This window comes from Rattus norvegicus, chromosome 2, assembly GCF_036323735.1.
Source record: "Rattus norvegicus strain BN/NHsdMcwi chromosome 2, GRCr8, whole genome shotgun sequence".
Lineage (NCBI taxonomy): Eukaryota > Metazoa > Chordata > Mammalia > Rodentia > Muridae > Rattus > Rattus norvegicus.
The window spans coordinates 193,123,754-193,149,343 of record NC_086020.1 but is presented as its reverse complement, the minus strand read 5'-3'; the positions used below and the strand labels follow the sequence as shown (position 1 = coordinate 193,149,343).

At 36.8% G+C, this 25,590-nt stretch overlaps 1 protein-coding gene across 9 annotated transcripts in view; it reads left to right on the top strand.

The window, feature by feature from the left end:
* The first annotated feature begins 4,109 nt into the window (after positions 1-4,109).
* The window catches only part of Sycp1 (synaptonemal complex protein 1), a 160,071-nt gene continuing 138,590 nt past the window's right edge, over positions 4,110-25,590 (top strand). For 2 of the 9 annotated variants that reach the window (XM_063281331.1, XM_063281333.1), the window contains exons 1-12: positions 4,117-4,253; positions 4,538-4,650; positions 6,567-6,651; positions 6,809-6,852; positions 7,178-7,234; positions 8,383-8,547; positions 9,529-9,596; positions 11,421-11,494; positions 14,948-15,006; positions 17,394-17,463; positions 18,114-18,187; positions 24,720-24,828. In XM_063281331.1, the coding sequence (XP_063137401.1) occupies positions 4,543-4,650; positions 6,567-6,651; positions 6,809-6,852; positions 7,178-7,234; positions 8,383-8,547; positions 9,529-9,596; positions 11,421-11,494; positions 14,948-15,006; positions 17,394-17,463; positions 18,114-18,187; positions 24,720-24,828 (913 nt within the window). In that variant the 5' untranslated portion in view covers positions 4,117-4,253; positions 4,538-4,542. 9 annotated transcript variants of the gene reach the window in all.

Below are 25,590 nucleotides of genomic sequence, written 5' to 3'. Positions count from 1 at the left end.
AAGGATGGTCTCTCGTGAGTTCTTGGGGGGTCGAGTCATCCCGAGACTTGAGTGAGAGTCTCCCCGCTCCGGGGGGTCTTTCAGAATCATGCTGTAGTAAACATGACTATGAAAGTTTTTGAGGTTTTATATAGCTCTCGATTCCTTCAGGTGTACTTCCAGAAGTGGTATGGATTACAATGTAGCTCTATCTTTAGATTTGAAGGTAACTATGTAGTGATTGTCACAGTGACTACCTTCTTCTTAACAGTGTATAAAGATTATTCATTTCCCTTCACAATTCTTGCCAACTTTTGTTTTCCCCTTTCTTTTTTCCTTTTAACTAAAAAAGTGTGTGTGTGTGTGTGTGTGTGTGTGTGTGTGTGTGCTCACGAATGTATACATGCCAAAGCACATACATACCAAAGCACATTTTGGACATTAGAAGACAGCTCTGTGGAACATGTTCTGTCCTTCCACCTTTATGGGCTGTCAGGCTTAGACACAAGTGCCTTTAGCTGCTGAACTATCTCCCCTGACCCTATCCTGCCACAGCCTGCATGGCTTGGTTCTGGGAGCTTGACAGGGGTGATGAGTGAATGAAGAAATGACAAACACAAAGACACAAGTACAGAAAAGCTAGGATTGGGTGGTGTCTTAGTTTCTTTTCTATTGCTGTGAAGAGACACTGGGGCCAAGGCAACTTATGAAAGAACACATTGAGTTGGGAGCTTGCTTACAGCTTCAAAGGGTGAGTCCATGATGATCATGGCAGGCAGCATGGCACTGGGCATGCACTGGAGCAGTATCTGAAGAGCTTACATTCTGATCTGCAAGTTGGAGGCATGGGAGAGAAGAAAGCGGCTGACTGGGCCTGGGGCAGGGTTTGGAATTCTCAAAGCCCATCCCTAGTGATACACCTCCAACAAGGCCACACCCAGTTCCCCTCAAATAATTCTACCAAGTAGGGACCAAGCCATCAAATATAGGAGGGAGTTGGGTCCATGCTCATTCAAACCCTTACAGGTGGGCCTCTGATGGAGGGCACCAACTACACCATAACTTAGAAACTTAGCACATTTATTATGCATACTATAAGGAGTCAGGTTAGCTAGTCTTGGTTGAAGGTTCCTGTGGCTGGGCAGTCAGGTTGTAGTCATTCCAGGGGAGGAAAATGTGGTGCTAGTTTTTGCACACACTGTCAATAGTCACACATGGAACAGAGGAAGGCTTTGCGATTCCCATAGGTCTGAGGCATCGATCTTTGACATGGCTGTACTTCCGTCAATAATCCACATTCACTTAGGATTTCTTCTGGTTTACACTGCTAAATTTACCTCACCAAAGGAAAGACCAGCTGAAGATAAAGGAGCATGCTTTTAATGTTCTGTCAAACACACAGACAACCTGTTTGTATGCATCACACTTTTCTCTTGAGAGTACCCAGTGCAGCTTGATTTCAATAGCTGAAATTTTAAAGGGAGATCTGAAGTAAATGCTAATGAGAGATCTGGCTCTTTGATGAAACTATCAGGGTTGGTGAACTTGTCAGAATTAATGTGAAGCTGAGGAGGTGAAGCTGAAATGCTTTGGAGAGCAGTGTTTTAAAATAGCTCCATTTTTCTTCCTCTTTAGAGCAGATGCAAAGTAAATGGTTTCTGTGTGGATGCACAGTGATATCCTCTTCTGCTGCTTTCTAAATGTAACCCTGTGGGCTTAAACAGCATGCTTACATTTATAGCATGCAAATAATAGCATAGGCTAGAAAAAGAAGCATTTAACCTTATGATCATTATTTACGAAATGCATTGATATGTCTCTTTGGAAAGAGGAAGGGGAGAATGAAAAAAATAGAGCAAAAAAGATAAACAGAAAAGAAATAGTGCCCCCACCCACAAAAAATTAAAAATAGCTATCAAGGTACCTCAGGAAACTTTTGAGTGTGGCTACAATATAAGTAGCCACAGCCACATTCTCCCGCCTCCAGGCTTTCTTCCCAGGACCAACTGTGAACCAAAGTCGCTACTGTTGTTTGATCAGAAGAACAAGAGATGGACATTGGTTCTGAGAAGTTGGACCAGTGCTACAGCAAATCTGGCCTGTGGCTGGGCTTTTGCAAGGAGTTTGTGGCAGGATTTTGGAAACCTGTGGAGTTGTTGCCTAGAGAGACCCTAGCCTGCTTTAAACAGAGCTTAAGTGTGAAGGACCACAGTGCTACTGGTGTGGACAGTAAAGGCCTGGCTCATGAGGCTTCAGAGGGAAACAAAGACTCTAATAGAAATTGGACTAGAGACCATTTTTGTGACATTCTGGCAAAGAACCTGGCTACATTATTTCCATATCCTGGGAAATTGAGGTTTAAATAAAAAGAAATAATAATAACAACAATAATAATAGGCTAGTTTGGTAAAAGTCATTTCAAGATAGCATGTATTGGGCTGTGGTAGTTATTACTTACTGCTTTTAAGCAGTGTTTACAGCAACTGAGCAGAAAGATTTGAAAAAAATGTGCAGTTTTGTGGGTGGAAAGGATCTTGATCAGGCTTAAAGTGGCAGATAGAAGGGTATACATGTTACAAATATTACTGCAGTTTAAGAGAGGCTTTCAAAATGGAGAGGCTCCTTAGGATCAATGACTGATACACTGAGGACTCTAGCTTTCAAAAAAACCCACATTCATTTGGAAGGAGAGAGTGAATTGAGAATGGACCTGAACGAATGGGTTCTCTGCAGGACTCCCTGTCTGAAAAAACCTCCTAAACAAGTGTTTCCCTAGATTTGGCTTTGAAGGCAGATAGAGGATGCTGTAGTTGCAGTCTAAGAGGCCAGCTTATGTCTTCAGATGGTGACAGAACTTGGAAGTCAGCGCTGATTTTGCAAGCAGGCTAGAAGCAAGAACGAGGGGTTATGAAAAGTGTACTGACCACTGAAGTCAGGCAATGCATAGAAGGGTCTGATTCCTTGCAAGGAGGTCCTGGAGGTCACTGTATGAATCCATGAAGGTCAAGCCTAGGTTATAATGGAGACTCCAGCATGGTTGGAGATGCCAGGACTGTGAGAGGCATCTGCTGGGAGAAATTGCAGGCATGAAGTAGAGTCAGCCCAAAAGAAAGGCTATCTGTGCCTTGGGGAGAGTTGGGTCATGGCATCCGTCTCAAGACTACAACGATGATATATCTAGTTAGCCAAGTCTGTTCCTTTGATTTCTTTCCCTTTCACTTAAGTTAAAACACACTAAGTTGACCTTCTGACCAGCTGAGACTTCATCTCCACCATCCCTGTGATCGATCATTCAGATCCTTACATCTTGTCCTAGGTATTAAAACGGGCTCATTCCATAAACCGGAAGCATTCTTCATACTAAGAAGTTTGTTCCAAACATGATCATGCTAACCTTGATGCTCAAAATTTCATGATCCACATCTGTAAAGTCCAAAACATGCCCTTGCCCCCAACCACGGTTTTAGCCTTCATCTCTTTTTATGTCCAGCCTCAGCACTTTCCATTTTCCCACCCAGCACACACACACACACACACACACACACACACACACACACACACACACACACACACACGTGTATCCTACTTCCTAGTCTCTACAGACTCCCTGAGCCATCTTTAGCACCCAGCATCCTCAGTTTTCTTAGAAATGACTCTGTAGGGGCTCACGGCTGTAGCAGAGGACTCGTTCGGGTCCCCTTTTTATGGGGTTTATGGGCTGTAGCAGAGGACTCATGTTTGGTTCCCAGCATCCACAGGACAACTAACAACCATCTGTAACTCCGATTCCAAGGGATCCTACTCCCCGTTATGGCCGCCCAGGACACTGCACGTGGTGCACATGTGTACGCACATACATTCACACGAAATACTCAATAACACAAACCAGAAAGTAATAAATCATTAAAAAAAGAAAGAAGGAAAGAAATGAGACTCCTTTAAATGGCTATAAGCCAATGTGATAGTTGGACGTTAAGGTTGTGAGCGCCTCAGCTCTTTTGTCTGAGCACCAGCCAGGAAAGCTTTCCCAGAGTCCTCTGAATTCTGACTGCAGAGTTGGTGGAGAATCAGAACTCGGCCCCGTGGGAAGGGAAATCCCGCGAGAAGTGTGCACGAGATCCCGGCCAGCTGGATCAACGGTTAAATTTAGCCAGTACAGCCCAGCTGCCCAGTCGGGCGTGTTCTCGGGCTTCTAGGAGGTTCTGAGGCAGAAGCTCTCAGTTCCATTCGATGTCTTCATAAAGAAGCGCTCGCGGGCACGGAGCCTGCCATCGGTGAGGGTGTGGAGGGTTTCCGGGGCCAGGGCCCACGTGCGCAGCTCTGTCACGCATGTCCGGGTGCTTGGCTTCGCGGGCTTCTCGGGCCAGGGAGGCCAGGGCCTGGGCCTCAGGCTGTCGCAGGCGGCCTTCGAGGTTCTGGCTGGGCCTGTGAGTGGGGAGATGGCGGGACCGCGCAGGCCACAGGCGCCGTGGGGTGACACACGGACGCTGGACCCCACTGTGCTTCAGCCTTACTCACCAAGCCGTGTGAACTCTTCCCTTCCCCTGAGGCCCGGTAGGCGCCATGGAGAAGCAGAAGCCCTTCACGTTGTTCGTCCCACCGAGACTGAGCAGCAGTCAAGTGTCGGCTGTGAAACCTCAGACGGCGGGAGGAGACTCCAACTACTTCAAGGTCAGTTTGCATGTGCTCCTTTAACAGTGCCTGGACCCGGGAGAGGACTGGGGAAAGGCACGAAGACCGAGGTCCATCCCCAGAACCCGCGTGGTCAAGGGCAAGAAGCAACTCTGCAGGTTGTTCTGACTTCCACACCACGGCACGGCCGCGAGTCCACAGAGACACACAGAGATAGATGCTAATGAGAAAAGCATGCCCTTTCACTTTGTAATGCTACCGTAATAGCTGCTAGACCCTAACAGTTTGAATGACTTCCCCCCACCCCGGCCCCCAGAATTACAGGCCTTACGGTATGTTGACAACACTCAAAGTTTAAAAGAGTTATTTCAAAGCGATTCTGGTAAAGATCCACGCTGGGCTGGAGAAATCGCTCTGTCCCCAAGAGCACATACAGCTCCCAGTACTTCTGCACTCGCAGGGCTGGGTCTTTGATAGCATTTCTTCTGGTAAAACCATACACGCACATGCATGCACGCATGCATGCACACTCAAAATATTTAAAAGAACTGTTGCTGTAAAACTACATAAATAGGATTTGCTTATTTAAATTATCTCTCTGCTTAAATAATTTGAAACTTTTTAATGTTTCTATTAACATATTAATTGTATGTAATGGGTTCATTATGACATTTTCATGTATGTAAATTATACTTTAAACACAATGTAATTCAAAAGGTTTATAATTACAGTGGCTTATTTTTAAGTCATTGTATGTATGTATGTATATGTGAATATTTATACATACATGCATATATATGCACATGTATATCTACGTATATGTGTACACATATACACACATATACATATATACATATATATGTGGGTATGTATGTATATATATATGCTTAAAATGTATTTTAATATTAACACTGTTGAGTATCAGTGATATTGAATACTATATCTAATTTTTTAAAAAGATGTATTTTATTTATATGAGTACACTGTAACTGTCTTCAGACACACCAGAAGAGGGCATCAGATTCCATTGCAGATGGTTGGGATCCACCATGTGGGTGCTGGGATTTGAACTCAGGACCTCTGGAAGAGCAGTCAGTGCTCTTAACCTCTGAGCCATCCCTCCAGCCCTGAATACAGCCCTGAATACTATATTTAAGAATTTCCATTCTCCTCTCATTCTCCTCCCACTAATTTCTTCCCTTCCCAACTAGCCCCTTCTACTTTGATGTTTCTTTTGTGTGTGTGAGTGATCCAGTGTGTTTCACTAGAGTGGCTTACTGCAGCAGGAGCTCTTACCCAGCGGCTGTACTACTGAAGAGTATGTCTCTCAGGATTTGAGGCAATTTATAAGGAGAAAAATAAGAGAAGGGCATGGATTTTACCAAGGAAAATTAAGTCTCTTTGGACAAATGGCTATATGTGGGTAGTAATTAATATTGTGACTGAGCATCTTAGTAGATAGGGTAAGAGGGAAATTCATTTATTTAGTAAAATTTTAATTGAAAAGAATTATGCAAGATTTCTCAGGTGAAACAGCTTTTTAAATTATTTAAATTTTAAGTGATACTTTCTATGGAAATGATATACAGCTAATATTTTAATTTTACTTGCTGCAGATAATTTCTGCTGTAGCCAAGACATATCACTGATATTTGATTTGTGAAGATCTCAGTTTGGTTGAGGGAGATTGAAGGAAACCATATAGTATTGAAATTACTAATCTAGAATATCTACAAAGCTTCTGTATGTAATCTGTAGTGTAGTCCATCTTACTAGAGGAAATAATTAAAATTGTTGCTTTGTTTGCTTAGTGGAAGTATTTGATATTTTAAACACCATAGATGAAAAGATTTATAATTACAGTGACTTTAGATATTGAATACTACATTTGTATATTACACAGGTATGAAAGTGGTATTGAGCAGAATATTTAAAGAACCTCTTTGTATTTCTAGACTGTCAACAAATGCACAGAAGGTGATTTTGGTGTTCCATTGACAATGTCCAGTCTATCAAAAAATCGGGAAAACATTGATACAGGTAGGTTTGCACAAATATGTAAACTTTCATGGAAACATTTGTTGTACACATTGCCAGTTATACAACACAAGTATTTCACTAATACTCTTGACATTCAGCTTAATACAATAATATAAAATAATGTTCTCTTATTTAGTAACATTTTCTTGTTTTACAGATCCCGCTTTTCAAAAACTTAGCATTTTGCCCATGCTTGAACAGGTTAGTAAGAATGTGTCAGTACAATCTGTTAGAGATTGAATTATTTGAAGAAAAAAATTGGTAGTTGTGGGATTAGTAGTTTTATGTAATTTAGTTCTTAATACATTTATGTGTATATGTGCTTCTGTATATTTGTATATATGTGGGTGTGCACATAACATGATATATGTGTGGAGGTCATACTACAACTTATAGACCTGGACTCAAGTCAGGTTATCATTGTGGCCATCATTGTTAGTCTTGGAACCATTTTGCTAGTAGTCTGGTGTACTTAATTGTCATTTGTTTTAAAAATATAATCTTAAAGGTTTGTTTTTGTTTTTAGGTTGCAAATTCTGGCAGTTGCCACTATCAGGAAGGAGTAAATGACTCTGATTTTGAGGTCAGATATTTCCTTCTTGTTACTGGAATTTCATTTATTATTTGAATATACCTTTTTAAGTTCCCAAAGTATTCATATTGGTTACTGATTTAAAATATATTCTTTGAAGTCAATGTTTTGGTGACTCTGGGGACTAAAGCAGAACCTCACCCTCTAAAGTGGCAGCTATTCTACAACAAGGTTTGTAGCCACACTCCAGACAGTTTCCCTCTTAGAGTATTTGAAGTGCTAAACTTTTGTATTTTCCTAGGTAAAAGGAAACAATTCTTTTGAGGAAATTAAATTTTAAATAAAAAAATTAAAACTAGAGGAATAGAGATAGATATGTGGAAAGGCCAGCACTTTACAAAAATAATCTTTTAACAGATAAAATTGTCATTTTCTGTTTTATTGTATAGGAAATTTATTTATAGAATATGGCATAGTTTTTGTATTATAAGAATCATTCTTACAGAGTATCTTATAAATTAAGGGAAATTTCAGGGCCTGATAAGTGCTGTATGTCTATCGCAAGGGTTAATAGTGTTGTAAAATAAAAAAAAATGGAACCAGTTTATATTTTGGTAACAGGTTAAATGCAATCAGATATCAGTTTATTTTTCAAGTACGACTTGAGTTATACCTTCATGTTAGAGTTATGTTATTTGTTTAGCATGTGAGATGCCCTGAGTTAGCTCCCCAGCTCCAACAGGAAAAGCAAACCTAAGTTTCTCTGGCAGTTATAATGTGATGTGGATAAAAAAGGCAAGAAATCTAAAACCTCAGGTTAATTGAAAAGTATTTGTTAGCTATTTTCTTGTCATATTCTTACTATACTTTTAATTCTCAAATGATTTCTCTAAAGGAAGTGCTTTAAGACAGTTGTTAACATTTAAATATCTCCTATGGAGTGATGCATTTTAGCTGTTACTGAGTCAGCTTCTCTTACTGACTTAAGTTGTTTTGAACTTTAGCATTTTTCAGTCTTGATTTTATTCAGTAATTTTAGCAAAGTATCATATGATGTCTTGATACTATGAAAGTTAATCTTGCTACAGTATAAATTGAATACACAATTTGTCACCATTAGTATATATGTATGTGGTAGGTAACTATTGTTAGTTACATTAAAATTTAGACAATTAACTTTTGGAAATCCATTTAAGTAGAATTCAGAGCCAATGAGCAGACTGTACTCAAAGCTGTATAAAGAGGCTGAAAAGATAAAAAAGTGGAAAGTGAGCATAGAGTCTGAACTGAAGCAGAAAGAAAATAAGTTGCAAGAAAACAGAAAGATAATTGAAGCCCAGCGAAAAGCCATTCAGGAACTTCAGGTATAATGATGTTTTGAATTGTAAATATGGCAGATAAATACTATTTGAATAAAAAATAAAAGAAAAAAGATAAAAATATGGCACACAGTAAACATTAGCACAGTACTGTTGGAAATAGAATAAATTCAATGTTAATTGGGTTAATTTTGTTTATGTGGCAGATATTTGGGAACAAGGCTTTTTGAAATTTCACTAATAAACGTTACTGGTCAGATTCAGGAATGGATACAGGACAAATTCCATAAAATTCCATGAAAATGATTAAGGAAATAATTAGATAATGACAAATTTAGTCACATTCATTCATTAAAAAAGTTTAAAATTTATTAAGTCCTATTATTGATGTTTTAACTCGATGTGTATATATCAGAATGTATTTATAAAACTTTGAAACTGTTTAGTTCTATTATAGCATAACTGAGAAAAAAGTCAAAGTACAAGCAGCTAATACACTTCAGTAGTAGTAGAGATAATAGTCTCTAAATATTATTGAATTCTTTTACTGGTCATTCAGAAATTTTAAGCTGATGAAAGTGAAAGGTTAGTCCCTCCCTTTTTACATTATTTAGTGTATGAATGTGTGTGTGTGTTCAGGTTAGAGGACAACTTCTAGAATTCAGTCTTCTGCCTGTATCATGTAGGTTCTGATGATTGAGCTCAGATCGCTAGGGATAATAGTACATGTCTTAATTGGCTGAGCCATTTTGTACCACCTTTTCCTTTCTTGAGATGGGTTTAGTCTTGTGTAGCTCAGGCTCTGCCCAGACTCCTGATTTCATGCCTCCACCTCCCAAGAGAGACTCATATTTTTATGGAAAATTCATAATCTATAACAAAAATTTTCCTTTTATGTGGAAAGAAAATAATCTTGTAGAATTTGTATAATAACATGCTAATAAAGATAACTTGCTTAATGATTATACTCTATGCTCACTTATTTTTAAATGAAATGTAATTAACTTACTTTATTTTATAAATTAGTTTGAAAATGAAAAAGTAAGCTTGAAATTAGAAGAAGAAATTCAAGAAAATAAAGATTTAATCAAGGAGTAAGTAGTAATTTTACTTCCAAATTTATTAAAATAGTTTTTATTTGTTGAGTCCTTTCTTTGTGCTATATATCATAGCAATAATAGTTTCTATCTGAGTGTTTGGGGAGCCTAGAAAGCCCTGAGTGATTGTGGAGGGAGTGGATGAAGTCCTAAATGAATGTGTATTATTTGATGTTAGCTAAGCCTTAGACCCTCGAGCATGGCAAAGCCTTCCCAGGGTTAGGCGTGAGGGATAACAAAGCTTTCCTCTGGTCTAAGAGAATGTTAACTGTATGCAAGTAAGAATGTCTATGAATGTTTGACTACTGTGTTTAAACACTGGTAACTGAGCTTCTTCCTCCTATATGATTGATACCTGAGACTGCTCCCCTATGGAGTCCTCCTACCAAGACTAACTAGCTCCTCCTAGTGTGTTGTACATGCATTTATTAAGTTTATTAAATAATTTCATATTATTACATATATACAATATAACATTTTATAACCATATAACTATGTAATTACATATAATGTATAATAGAACAACATACTTTTGTAATATGTAATTGTTACATTATGTAATATATATAATATACAAAGTATATGAAATATACGACCTATATTATTTATATGGTATATTTCAAATATTTGTGTGTCCTTTCTTAATTTCTTTGCCACTTCAGTTAGATTTCGAGGACTAAGCCATCAGGTCATGGCATTAATGTTATGGAAAAAAAGGAAGTATACCCATTTTACCTTTTTAGATTTAGCAAGCTGGCTAATGATGAATAACTTCTCACTTTCTAAAATGTCAGGTGTCAGGAAGAATCATTTCCTGAGATCAAAAAAGAAGCCTGAAAACTTGGTATCTAGAACTACCTTGGCATATTGTCCTCCTACCAACACTGGAAGCAACACTTAAAGAGTCAGCTCAATTTGGAATTGCTTTTCCCTCTCAAATGTCTTTTTTAAAAAAATCCTTTTGGGATGTAATAATTCATTTGTACTGTAAAATTAAACTGAATTGTTCTTTATAATAGTAAATTATTACAGATAGAGATCTTATTCACACAATGAGTAATATCTACTGAGAAAATTAACCTTTTGGTTTTGAAAGTTAGGCATTATGCTTTTTTCTTTTCTTTCCTTTTTTTTTTTTAAAGTCTGTTAGAAGCTTGAGTCATCTTGGATGAGGGAGCCTCTAGCAGATTGAATTGTGTGTGGGCAAGTCTGGTACATCTTTTCGATTGATTATTGATGTGGGAGGGCCTAGCCACTATGGGCATTGCCATTCTGGATAGGCAGTCTCAGCTGTTAAAGGAAGCAGGCTGACTAAGCCATGAGGAGCAAGCTAGTAAATCAGCATTGCTCCATGTTTCCTGCTTGCTTGGGTTCCTTCTCTGATTTCCCTCAGTGATTGAATGTGATCAGGACTTGTAGGTCAAACTCTTTTTCTAGTTGGTTTTAGTTATGGTATATCACAGCAATAGAACTCAAACTAGAACAGGCATCAAAAACAGTTTAGGAATAATTAGTAAATGAAAAGTTTATCCCTGTACACTTCTTATCACTTCCCCTAGACAAATCTGGAATTTTTTTCTGAGAGGGTATTCACAGCAATAGTAATTTGGTAGAGACTGGGAAGGGGCTGTCCCTTTTACTTAGAGGAGAAAAGCAGTTAAGTGATTTGCCAATAGTACAATCTCTACTTGATTGCTACTGAGTGATATACAGTACATACAAAATTAATGTTTAAAAATTTCTGAACTGCATGTCTCAACTTTCATGTATGATTTTTGCTTTCAGATCAGATTACACTTAAGGAAACTTATTTTTTTTCAGGAATAATGCTACAAGACATTGGTGTAATTTACTCAAGGAAACCTGTGCTAGATCTGCAGAAAAGACAAGTAAATGTAGGTATCTTTCTTATTTTATGTGGTTTTTATCAATTTATTCATTTAATGGTGAAGGCAGGAGGAGAATCTGCCTTCTCAGTTTTTGGACTTTTGATTTTGATGAACTTTATGTATCTCAGACCTTACTTATGTAAGTAGTGGCTAAGTTTTTCTTTTTGAAAGGTAATAAATGTCAAGAAGTACATATATTTGCAGTTAATATTCGTTTCACTCATTAAACTGTGATTTTTTTTGAAACATGGTTTCTCTAGCCCTGGCTGTCTTGGTACTAACTATAGACCAGGTTGGCCTTGAACTCAGAGATCCTCATGCCCCTGCCTCCTAAGTATTGGGGTTAAAGGTATGAGCCATCATCATCTGACTTAAAGTGTCCTCTTTTCTGTCTAGAACTAGAACTAGAATAAGATATATAGCCATGTCTGTAATAGGAAATAATAGTGCTGTGGGGGGGGTAGGCATGGTATAGTAATACATTTTATAACTACATTAAGGTCAATAATAGAGTACACACAGGGCATTGGTACCATAAAATATAAAGAGTTGAAAATTTTCATCTAGCAATGGATCCTTTGTAACACTCTAGACACAAATTTGTAGTAATGTTGCTGTAAACAAGTTTGCATTGCTAGTTGTGTAAAAGTATATCACATATTAATTATATAATACTTGGATAATAAGCAAGCATTACTGCTTTTTATTTATTTATTTCTTAAAGATTTATTTATTGTATGTAAGTACACTGCAGCTGTCTTCAGACACGCCAGAAGAGGGCATCCGATCCCATTACAGATGGTTGTGAGCCACCATGTGGTTGCTGGGATTTGAACCAGGACCTCTGTCAGTGCTCTTAATCTCTGAGCCATCTCTCCAGCCTACATTACTGCTTTTTAAATTTTCTAGACTATATTTTAGGTTTCTTTTTAAAAATGTGCTTTCATATTAAATAAAGTTAGCTTTAAAATAGCCTGAGGCAAGTCCTTCAGAGATATTCCAGAAGAAAGCATTGTTATCATAGTAACGTTCCTTCTATAGTAAGGATATAAAGAAACTATTTTTGTATAGCTGTATAATATTTTGTTTTGACTCTTGTAGAAATTAAAGTTTATAATGTAAAACAGCTGCAACAAGCTTAGGTTAATTTGTTATTAAAGGAAAACAAAACCAAAATCAGTGTAGTCTAAATGGGCAGGTTACCAGTGGTACGTAGTCATGTTCTAGGCCTTCACATTCACTTACCCCTCACTCATTGACTCATTCAGTAAAACTTACATGGATTACATGTTGGACCAAGTAAGAATATGGGTACAAGACTAGCATGGGGGCACATGCCTCTAATTGCAGGACTTGGGAGGTAGCAAGGCCAGCGTGAGCTATGTAGTGAGACCTTGTTTTAAAAAAGTGAAGGACTGTGAATGTAGCTTAGTGGTAGAGAACTTGTCTAGCATGCTTAAGGCCCTGTGTTTGATCCTAGTACTGAAGAATTTTTAAAAAACTTACATTCATGTATTCCTTCTTTGATGCTTGTTCTTTACGCAGATCTGGATTTCTTACCTATGCTACTTCTTTCTCTCTAAAGAACTTGTAACATTTTTGAAACTTGTGTACTGACAGTAAATTTTCTCACTTTGTTTAGAGAAAGTTTAAAATGTTAAATTACGTTTATTTAGTGTGTGTGTGTGTGTGCGCGCGTGTGCATATGTGTACTATGGCATATTTGTGGAGGTCAGAGGACAACTTTTGGGAGTTGATTGCTCTGATTCACCATGTAGTGCAAGGTGACTATCATTGGGCCTCTGTTTTCTGATCTGAGCCTTACAAATAAAAATGTTTTTATTTACTTTCATATATTATTTGTTTTTATATTTTTATTTATTTTATAATTCTTTGTTTCTTCATTGGTATTTTTCCTTTTAGTTTATCTTTGGTTTCATTTAGGTTGAACATGATAGAATTAGATACAATTTTTTTTCTCTTTTGGTGTTTATCCTGCTTTTGTTCCCTGAATCTCCTGGATATGTAGTTCAATGTCTGAATTTGGGGAAATTATTAACTGTTAGTGTCAGAAATAGTCCTTTTGTTCCTTTTTTCTTTTAGTGTTTCTGTATGCATATATTTTATCTTTTACAACTTTTATCACAATTCTGCTGTTTTTTCCTGAAAATTTCTCCTTAATTTTCATTAAAATTTTTTCTCCATCTTTATTAACTCAGGTATTTCTTATTTACATTTCAATTGTTATTCCCTTTTCCGGTTTCTGGGCCACTATCCCCCTAGCCTCTCCCCCTCCCGTTCTATATGGGTGTTCCCCTCCCTACCCTTCCTAAAATTTTTATTATTTTTTTATGTTTATAGGTAATTCCTGTCATCTCTGCCCTGTTTAATCCTTGTTCTGATGTGTGCTCTGTGGTTTTTTTTCTTACTATTTTATAGCTGGACATGGAACTAGTATAAATTAGGCTTTAGAAAGGGTGATGTTGTATAGACGATAGGGAGAAGTGTAGGATATATTCTGTAGACCTATGATTAGGCCTCAATTTTTTTGTAAATACTTGCCTACAAATTATGAACTTTCAAGTATTTTTCTTCTCTTTAGGTGGGATATGATGCAAAATAGCTAGTGTGTGCTGGAGTTTGCCTTTTAGCCTTCTCTCTTATCTTTCTCCTTTCCTTCTTGCCTTCTTCCCCCTTTTATTCCTTTCCTTTCCCCTCACTTTATTTCCTTCCTTTTCTTCTCCTATATGGTAGTCTAGAGAAGGGTTAAACAATATCTTTTTATTCTTCTATATGGTAGGCTGGAATTGGTTCTCTTTTCTACTCCAGGTCTGTCAGTTTATACTTTTTGCCCTAGTTTAAATAGTTTCTTCCATGGGAAAGCTCTATTAAGAACAGGATGCCTTAATGTATTTTAAATAGTCTCTATTTGCTTCCTCTTTTTGGAACATGAGAATTATCTTTGAACCTAGGAAAAATTTAAGAAGTTAAACGTATAAGGGTGTTGTGCCTACTCAGATTAATCCACGTTGAGTGTCTAGCAATGCCAGTTACAGTTTAAGTATTTTGGCTTTTTTTTTTTTTTTTTTGAATGCTGGCTCTGATTTCTGAATTTTTTTTTGGTCCTGGTCTTTCTGCTCAGATAAGTGGTAAATGTGGTTTTTCCTTCTCATGTCTCTAATTTTGAAGGTTGTTGCTTGCTCTGTGACCTTGCTTCTTTTGGGTCAGAGAATTTTCAGTTTATCTTCTTTATTGTTTATGGAATGGAAACTTTCAAGCTTCTTGCATAACAGATCAAAACTCAGACTATTTCTGATGCTATTTTTAGAAACTCAGAACTGAATTTACCTCAGAATACCTACAGAATTTTAAGCATTTTTATGTTTTCTGAGATAAGTATTGTCTTGTTGATGTTATATTTTAAAATTTAGTTTTGAAGTTTTTAAATAATAATTACAGATGAATATGAGCGAGAAGAAACCAGACAAGTTTATGTGGATCTAAATAATAACATTGAGGTAAGTGTTAGTGAAAATATGATTATTTTAAGTAAAAGAATTTTTAGGCAGAAGGAGTGAGAGCTACAAAGGTTTTGTCAACTGAAATTGCTATAAATTGCAATAAATAAAATTGTTTATTGATGCATAATTAAATCACCAGTAAAATTCTTAAGATTCTAAACTATGAATACTTATGTTTTATATATAGTAGCCCTTTTTTGGAGAGGGGATATAAGACATGGTCTTATTATATAGTCTAGGCTCGTTGTCTTCAGGCCTCAGCATTCTGATGACTGGGGTCATATGTGGAATTGTAATAGCTTCCTCACCCCCTTTTTTATATTTGTGTGTATGTGTGTTCACATGAGTATGAGTGCATGGCTATGCATGTATGGGTGCATGGCTATGGGTGCCTAAGGTTGATATCAGGAATTTTCTTTTAGTGCCTTACCACTTTATCTATTGAAACAAGGGTATCTCAACCAAACCTAGGTCTTGCTGATACGGCTGAGCTTTCTAGCCAGCTTGCTTCAGGGATCTCCTGTCTCTGCCTTTCAGGCAGGCCACCACTCTCACTCAGGATTTACATAGATTTTAGGGATTCAATCTCTGGTTCTCTTGCTATATGGCAAGTGATTTCATTGTAGAGTCATCTCTCCAACTCCATAATACCGCTCAAATTGACATGTTAGTAATATAGTTTAACTTGTTAAACATTTATTGACCATGTGGGTAGGGACAGCACACTGTGACATATAACTATTAATTAAAAAAAGGTGGGTATTGCTAATCTGTATTTTGTTTCTGCTTACGTTTGTTGTTTTGTACCACTGAAGATAGCATAGTTTTTTTTATGTGTTTCAACAATTTCTGCTATAGTTTTTTTGTTTTTTTCCCCTCCCTCCCTCCTTCCTTCCCTCCCTCCCTCTTTCCCTTCTTCCCTCTCTCTCTCTCCCTCCCCTCTCTCTAAATCAGTCAATCTCTCTCTCTCTCTCTCTCTCTCTCTCTCTCTCTCTCTCTCTCTCTCTCTCTCTCTCTCTCTCTTTCTCTGAGGCAGAGTTTCTCTGTATAGCCCTGGCCGTTCTGGAACTCATTTTGTAAACCAGGCTGTCCTTGAACTCGATAGTCCTGTCTCCCGTGAGTGCTAGGATTAAAGGCCTGCACCACCCTGCCTGGTCCTTTTCTGTTTTCTGTTTCTTGTGTTATCAAATACTTTCCGACTTTAATACTGTTTTTTTTTCCCCAGAACTTTTATATTTATGCTCTTATGTATGCTTATGTATGCTTGTGAATATTTTCCCTTTTAGTTGTACTATTTAATTTATTTATTTTCTCTTTTAATTGTACCAAACATTTTTATTCAACTATTCTCTATTTCATTTAACTACTCCTCTTCCTCCTCCTCCTCCTCTTCCTCCTCCTCCTCTTCCTCTTCTTCCTCCTCCTCCTCTTCCTCTTCCTCTTCCTCTTCCTCTTCCTCTTCTTTTTTCTGGAGCTGAGGACCGAACCCAGGGCCTTGTGCTTGCTAGGCAAGCGCTCTACCACTGAGCTAAATCCCCAACCCCTCATTTAACTTTTATGAAGAATATTTAAAACTATATTACAGTTATTTGATATTCAAGCTTATTTTATATGCATGCACACTATTTTCTCATATTCAATGTCAAATTTCTAGATTTTGTGCTGTATCCTAAAGTTTATATCCTAAAATAAGTTCAGACACATAATAGACACTCAGTTAATATTTAGTGGATGAATGAATGAAAAATAATTTGATTTTACAAAGCAAGATTTATTGAATGCTGAGCAAATGCATTCTACCAGGTGATGCAAATACATATTTGAATTTTTGTGGGACTGCCTCACATTAGTGGTGAAGAAAGAAGTTTAATAAGCACAAATAAGTCTAAGATGATAGTTTCGATACTATTATATTTGTTTTTGCTACCCCTTTAAAATCTTACGGATTGTGGCAAGGGATTAGTTAAAATGTGTTATTAAGAGAATAGAGTGAAAATATTCACTTTGCTGTTGTGCTGTGTTATGTGATGTTAGGCATTCTATAATAGTTACATGTATATATTTAAATATACAAACTATTAAAAACATAATTCGTATGTATATGTGTGTGGGTGTGTCTGCCACAGTGTACATGGGGAGGTTGGAGTTGGTTTTTTATTTGTACTGTATGGATTTCAAGGATCAAATGCTGGCTGAAAGGTTTGTTGATAGTACCTTATCAGCTAAGGTATCTTATTGGCCTCATTATAGTAAATTGTTATGGTGTTTTCATTTTTCAACGGTGTATTAATTTATAGCTAAAGATGATGTAAAATTTATTAATATTTTCAAAGTTTAAAAAGTATTTAAAAAGTCTGATTTTAAAGTTAAACTTTGTATTCTAGAAAATGATACTAGCTTTTGAGGAACTTCGTGTGCAAGCTGAGAATGCCAGGCTGGAAATGCACTTTAAGTGTAGGATTCCTATTTACATTTTCATGTTGCTTTTCTGTTACTTATATTTTACTAGATTTTGTTAATATTTGTGTCTCTTTAATTTGATGCCCTCAACTATTGTATATTTCATATTTTCGTTGCTTTTGTAGGCCCCTCAAAATCTTATTGGTGGTAGGGAATTAATATTTGTTACATTTTCTTTTGGTTTTGAAACTACTCTTTCTATGAAATAATACTTTTTTTTTTTTTGGTTCTTTTTTTCGGAGCTGGGGACCGAACCCAGGGACTTGCGCTTCCTAGGCAAGCGCTCTACCACTGAGCTAAATCCCCAGCCCCGAAATAATACTTTTTATGGCTTATATTTAATTTTTAGAGGCATAGTTTTGCCTTACTTATATATTTCTTGGTAAATTATTAAGGTACAAATAACTAAGGTTTGCTATTTTAGATAAGTAGGTACTGTTATAAAAGCTGTAGGATTTTAAGCTATAATTTTGATAGTGTACACAGTCACTAATTTATTAAAAAGAATTGGCAGTTTTAGTGTACTAGAAACTTTTGAGGTTTAATATAACTTTGAGATAAAGAAAAACAATATTTAAATTTAATTAGCAATGGAAAAGTTATGCAATTATGTTAAGACAAGGTTTATTTATTCCTTTTTAAAGTAAAGGAAGATCATGAAAAAATCCAACATCTTGAAGAAGAATATCAGAAGGAAGTAAACAACAAGGAAAACCAGGTTTTAAAAAATAACTCACTATTTATAATCTTTTAAAATTAATAAGGTTTATACAGATTTATAAGGTATGATGTAATGTTTTGGTTTTTGTCCACATTGAGTAGTGATCAAATTAGGTTAGTTAGCATATCATATCCATCACTTAAACTTTATAGTCTGTATATTTAAATTCTATTTGGAGATTAATGCTAAATTCTTTACATTTTTTAACATAAAATGCCTAATATATCAAAAGCATTATTTGCAGACATAGATAATTTATATAAAAAGTTAATATTATATATATTAATCTTTAGCCTTTTGCTTAGTCAAATTAATTTTCATGATTCAATTAGACACTCATTGGAAGGTTCGTCCTTAGTAGTTTTGAATCAATGAATCTATAATATCATTTTACATTGCTACAAGAATATGAGAAATTTTGTTTAAAAAAACCTAATAAATCAAGATGATCATTGACAACTCATTTCCCATTTTGCAGTTTATTTTGAAATTAACTCTCTTTAACACCAATGAAAGGAAACTAAAAAGTTCTCTTGCTTCTTTCACATAGTGGAAATGGTAAGCCTATATTCTCTGATATTTTCAAGAATATCAATTTTAGGTTTGTATTATGCTATCTCTTTTTCATGCCTTATGCTTTTCAAATAGAAAGTGATATATAGTAAGGGATCCTAGTATTTAGGAAGGATCAGCAGCCAGGTTTCTGAATTCAAAGCCATCCTGGTTTACACAATGATTCTTAGGCCATCCAGAGTTTCATAGATCTTGTCTCAAGAATGTGCAAGGGATCCTCTTTATTTCTTTCCATCGCCTCCAGCTTTCTATAAGATAACCTGTTAAGGGGATATCTATTTAAATAATAATAAAATAATTAGAAGTACAGAAATCATGTTTAGAGTTTTTTTTCCATCTTTATTAACTTGAGTATTTCTTATTTACATTTTGATTGTTATTCCCCTTCCTGGTTTCCGGGCCAACACCTCCCTAACCTCTCCCCCTCCCCTTTTCTATGGGTGTTCCCCTCCCCATCCTCCCCCCATTACCGCCCTCCCCGCAACAATCACGTTCACTGGGGGTTCAGTCTTGGCAGGGCCCAGGGCTTCCCCTTCCACTGGTGCTCTTGCTAGGCTATTCATTGCTACCTATGAGGTTGGAGCCCAGGGTCAGTCCATGTATAGTCTTTGGGTAATGGCTTAGTCCTGGAAGCTCTGGTTGGTTGGCATTGTTGTTCATATGGGGTCTCAAGCCTCTTCAAGCTCTTTCAGTCATTTCTCTGATTCCTTCAACGGGGGTCCCTTTCTCAGATCAGTGGTTTGCTGCTGGCATTCGCCTATGTATTTGCTGTATTCTAGCTGTGTCTCTCAGGAGAGAGCTACATCTGGTTCCTGTCGGCCTGCACTTCTTTGCTTCATCCATCTTATCTAATTGGGTGGCTGTATATGTATAGGCCACATGGGGGGCAGGCTCTGAATGGGTGTTACTTCTGCCTCTGTTTTAAACTTTGCCTCCCTATTCCCTGCCAAGGGTATTCTTGTTCCCCTTTTAAAGAAGGAGTGAAGCATTCGCATTTTGGTCATCCTTCTTGAGTTTCATGTGTTCTGTGCGTCTAGGGTAATTCAAGCATTTGGGCTAATATCCACTTATCAATGAGTGCATACCATGTGTGTTTTTCTGTGATTGGGTTACCTCACTCAGGATGATATTTTCCAGTTCCATCCATTTGCCTGTGAATTTCATAAAGTCATTGTTTTTGATAGCTGAGTAATATTCCATTGTGTAGATGTACCACATTTTCTGTATCCATTCCTCTGTTGAAGGGCATCTGGGTTCTTTCCAGCTTCTGGCTATTATAAATAAGGCTTCAATGAACATAGTAGAGCATGTGTGTTTGTTATATGTTGGGGCATCTTTTGGGTATATGCCCAAGAGAGGTATAGCTAGGTCCTCAGGTAGTTCAATGTCCAATTTTCTAAGGAACCTCCAGACTGATTTCAGAATGGTTGTAGATAGTCTGCAATCCCACCAACAATGGAGGAGTGTTCCTCTTTCTCCGCATCCTCGCCAGCATTTGCTGTCACCTGAGTTTTTGATCTTAGCTATTCTCACTGGTGTGAGGTGAAATCTCAGGGTTGTTTTGATTTGCATTTCCCATATGACTAAAGATGTTGAACATCTCTTTAGGTGTTTCTCAGCCATTCAGCATTACTCAGCTGTGAATTCTTTGTTTAGCTCTGAACCCCATTTTTTTTCTTTTTTTTTTCGGAGCTGGGGACTGAACCCAGGGCCTTGTGCTTGCAAGGCAAGCGCTCTACTACTGAGCTAAATCCCCAACCCCAAAGCTTTGCAGTTTTATGAGATTCCATTTGTCAGTTCTTGATCTTAGAGCATAAGCCATTGTTGTTTTGTTCAGGAAATTTTCTCCAGTGCCCATGTGTTCAAGATGCTTCCCCACTTTTTCTTCTATTAGTTTGAGTGTATCTGGTTTGATGTGTAGGTCCTTGATCCACTTGGACTTAAGCTTTGTACAGGGTGATAAGCATGGATTGATCTGCATTCTTCTACATACTGACTTCCAGTGGAACCAGCACCATTTGCTGAAAATGCTATCTTTTTTCCATTTGATGGCTTTGGCTCCTTTGTCAAAAATCAAGTGCCCGGGGCTGGGGATTTAGCTCAGTGGTAGAGTGCTTACCTAGGAAGCGCAAGGCCCTGGGTTTGGTCCCCAGCTCCGAAAAAAAGAACCAAAAAAAAAAAAAAATCAAGTGCCCATAGGTGTGTGGGTTCATTTCTGGGTCTTCAATTCTATTCCATTGGTCTATCTGTCTGTCTCTGTACCAATACCAGGCAGTTTTTATCACTATTGCTCTGTAATACTGCTTGAGTCCAGGGATAGTGATTCCCCCGGAAGTCCTTTTATTGTTGAGGATAGTTTTAGCTATCCTGGGTTTTTTGTTATTCCAGATGAATTTGCAAATTGTTCTGTCTAACTCTCTGAAGAATTGGATTGGTATTTTGATGGGGATTGCATTGAATCTGTAGATCGCTTTTGGTAAAATGGCCATTTTTACTATATTAATCCCACCAATCCATGAGCATGGGAGATCTTTCCATCTTCTGAGGTCTTCTTCAATTTCTTTCTTCAGAGTCTTAAAGTTCTTATCATACAGATCTTTTACTTGCTTGGTTAAAGTCACACCGAGGTATTTTATATTACTTGGGACTATTATGAAGGGTGTCGTTTCCCTAATTTCTTTCTCGGCTTGTTTCTCTTTTGTGTAGAGGAAGGGTACTGATGTATTTGAGTTAATTTTATACCCAGCCACTTTGGTGAAGTTGTTTATGAGGTTTAGTAGTTCTCTGGTGGGATTTTTGGGGTCACTTAAGTATACTATCATATCATCTGCAAATAGTGATATTTTGACTTCTTCTTTTCCAATCTGTATCCCTTTGATCTCCTTTTGTTGTCTGATTGCTCTGGCTAGAACTTCAATAACTATATTGAATAAGTAGGGAGAGAGTGGGCAGCCTTGTCTAGTCCCTGATTTTAGTGGAATTGCTTCAAGTTTCTCTCCATTTAGTTTAATGTTAGCAACTGGTTTGCTGTATATGGCTTTTACTAAGTTTAGGTATGGGCCTTGAATTCCTATTCTTTCCAGGACTTTTATCATGAAGGGGTGTTGAATTTTGTCAAATGCTTTCTCCACATCTAATGAAATGATCATGTGGCTTTGTTCTTTCTGTTTGTTTATATAATGGATTATGTTGATGGTTTTCCATATATTAAACCATCCCTGCATGCTTGGGATGAAGCCTAGTTGATCATGGTGGATGATTGTTTTGATGTGCTCTTGGATTCGGTTTGCCAGAATTTTATTGAGTATTTTTGCGTCGATATTCATAAGGGAAATTGGTCTGAAGTTCTCTTTCTTTGTTGTGTCTTTGTGTGGTTTAGGTATAAGAGTAATTGTGGCTTCATAGAAGGAATTTGGTATGCTTAGTGTTTTAAATTGTGATTGAAATATATTTCAATTTCTAAGCTATGCTTACATTGTGTGAAAGAGTTTTTAAACAGTCTTTTTGTATTTTAACTTTATTTTTTAACTATATTTCTGGAAGAGGGAAGTCTTCTTAAAAATTAAAATTGTGCTTATTTCACAAAATGTAAAGATAGAATAAAATGCTAAAAAAGATCATTTTGTAATTTTTGGTGCCATGTTTGAGTTTGTAGATTGTTAGACTTTCCTAAGTTCCTGTTTGGCCTGTTAGTTTTTTTTCCTGTGAGATTTATATATATATCTACCATTTTTCTAAAGTTTTTTTTATAGACATTCAAAATCCCTGCCTCATGATAGAGTGTGAGAAATGACATTATGTAGCAGAGCTTAGGATTGTAAAGGTCAGTTGAGTGTTACTATTTTTATGCTGACTTTTATACTCCTTTCTTACCTGTGATATCCATTTTAGAGAAGATTTTTCTTTTGTTTTGAGGTTCTTGAGTGTGAACCCAGAATCTTAGGTATGCTAGGTAAATGGTCTGCTACTTCACGATCTCTAATTTAAAGGTTCTTTGCAAAGGTAGAGCAGAGTTACTTCTCTGATGGCATTGGCTGGTAGGTGGTAGAGTCCAGAGTAAAAAAATGAATTTTCTTTTTTTGTACTTAAATCCTTCTGAAGTGTCCATGGCCTTTAGTCATCAAAAAGTTTCAGGACTCTTTGGGTTAAGTTATCTTGGTTCTCATTAGTATCTTCCTCTGTATATTTGTTCCAGTTGCTTTTCTTCTTTACATGTTATAATTTGTGATAAACTATTCTCCACCTATTAAATGAGCCAATTCAAGCCAAATTAAAGTATATAAAACAGGTTTATTGGGAAATAGCCAATTCATCAACTTCGTAGGAGATGAGGGAAGTTGACATGAAGAGGGAGACAAAGGGGAGGGGAAGAGCGAGATTGCGTTCTTGCAGGGAGAGGGAGAGGAAGAAAGGAGAGAGGAGAGAGAGAATGAGAATGTGAGGAGAAACAAGAACCAAAATCCTTGATTATGTAGGGAAGAGCTTTTGGGGGAGGGAAAGCCCAGCCCTCTGGGTTGGAAAGTTCAGCATAGAGGGCTGGGTATATGCCCACCATGCCCTGTAACAGGTAGGGACTGAGGGATGCTAGGAGAACCCCATACACCAGGTTGGCTTTGGTATGTAAAATATGTAGTTTATCTTGGGTCTAAACCCCAATTTGGATTATTGGATTATTAGAGTCAAAGTTATCTCTATTATTTCCTTGGTGAATTTTTAGGTGATTTGGAGATAAAAATAGGGAGTTAATTATTTTTTAAAATTTGAATCTTTAAGTTTGCTATTTCTTTTTTTTTTTTTTTTTTTTGGTTCTTTTTTTTTTCGGAGCTGGGGACCGAACCCAGGGCCTTGCGCTTCCTAGGTAAGCGCTCTACCACTGAGCTAAATCCCCAGCCCCAAGTTTGCTATTTCTTTATACCAACTGTAGCCATCTGAATACTTTTGGTTATCTATATAAAGATATCTCAATAGTTTGTCTTCTTCTTTTTTTTCCTTTTCTTTTTTTTGGAGCTGGGGACCGAACCCAGGGCCTTGTGCTTGCTAGGCAAGCGCTCTACCACTGAGCTAAATCCCCAACCCCAATAGTATGTCTTCTTAAATCAGCCTAGAACAACCATTACTTTTTGCCTGCTTGTCTTGCTGCCTACATTCCTTTCTGATTTTTGAGACAGGGTCTTTCTAAATAGTCCTGGCTGTCCTAGAGCTTGCTATGTAGACCAGGCTGGCCATGAACTTACGGAGAGATCCATCCTTCTACCCCAGTGCTGGGATTAAAGGTATATGCTATTATGTCTGGCTTGCCTGATTAATTTCTATATATCAAGGTTCATTTTAACCCTTTGAAAGTTTTACTACTTTCCACAAGACTGATTTAGATGTTCCTCTCCTAGACACATGCCTAAAGTCTTAGCACTTGGGAGTCAAAGACAGGTGGGTCTCTATGAATTTGAAGTCCTCCTGATCCATATAAAACTCCAAACCAGTAAAGGATACAGATAATAACTCTATCCAGAAAAACAAACACAAAACAAAAGATAAAAAACAAAACAAAAAACCCTAATACAAATACTAGTAAAAAGATTGCTTCTTTCTTGATTTTGATAACTTTTTTTGTTCTATTACTGATGATAATGCTCAGGTGTAATTGTTTGAATGCTGAGTTTCTTAAAGGTGAGCTCTCATTTCTACATATTCAATTTCTGGTGCTCATAATATTGAGCGAATGAATTTTCATTATGTACTTTCTCCTTAAAAGTTTGAAATTAGTAGTTTAATACTGAATATATTATCCAGGTTTACTCATTCATTCAATAAATATTTATTTTATAAGCATGTATTAAATGATATGCACAGTATCTAGAAACATGAAATAAGTATATATAATTATAGGTGATAATGGATATCAAGGTGCTAATTTTAACTTTTTCCATCTAAAATGTTTTTTTAAAATTTATTTTAGGTATCACTACTATTGATCCAAAGTACTGAGAAAGAAAATAAAATGAAAGATTTAACATTTCTGCTAGAGGAATCCAGAGATAAAGCTAATCAATTAGAGGAAAAAACAAGTAAGAATTCATATAAAAATATGAGACTATGCCTTATGCATTCTTTTTCTTTTAAATTTTTGGGTTTTGTCACAATTTTTAATGATACTTTCTATTGCTTTGCTCTTAAACTTGGTTTGATCAGTTGAAGGAGGGCATAATTGAATCACTTGGGAGATCTTTATCAAAACACACATGCTCCTCTTTTTCCCTCTTTCATACTTTTAACCTTCAGTTTCAGCAACATTCTTTGAAAAGACATTAATTTTAGTTGTTTGGGACAATGCATTTTTTGTATATATGATGTACAAGGTACAGTTTTGATTAATGTACATATTACTATTGATCACTTGTCATTACCATTTCTGTCATTACTTTATGATGGGTGTTCTAGTTTGGGTCCCTGCTGCTTTGATAAACACAACAGGACCAAAAGAAAGGTGATGTACACAGTTCATCACCAAGGGAAGTCAACAGGAACGAAAGCAAGAGCAAAAACTGAACCTTCAAAAGAAATTGCCTATGTCTTGCTTTCTAGTTTGTTGCCAGCTCATGTTCACCCAGCTTTTTATTATACAGCACATAATTTGCCAGCAGTTGCACTATCCACAGTGGTCTAAGCCCACATATGCCAATTAGCAATCAAGAAAAACCCATAGACACACAGACCTACAGAGCAGTCTGTTAAAGCAAGTTTTCAGTTGAGATTCTCTTTCCCCAGGTGTGTCAAGTTAACAAAAAACAAAACAAAAACTAAACCAAAACCCCAAAAAACTAAACAGG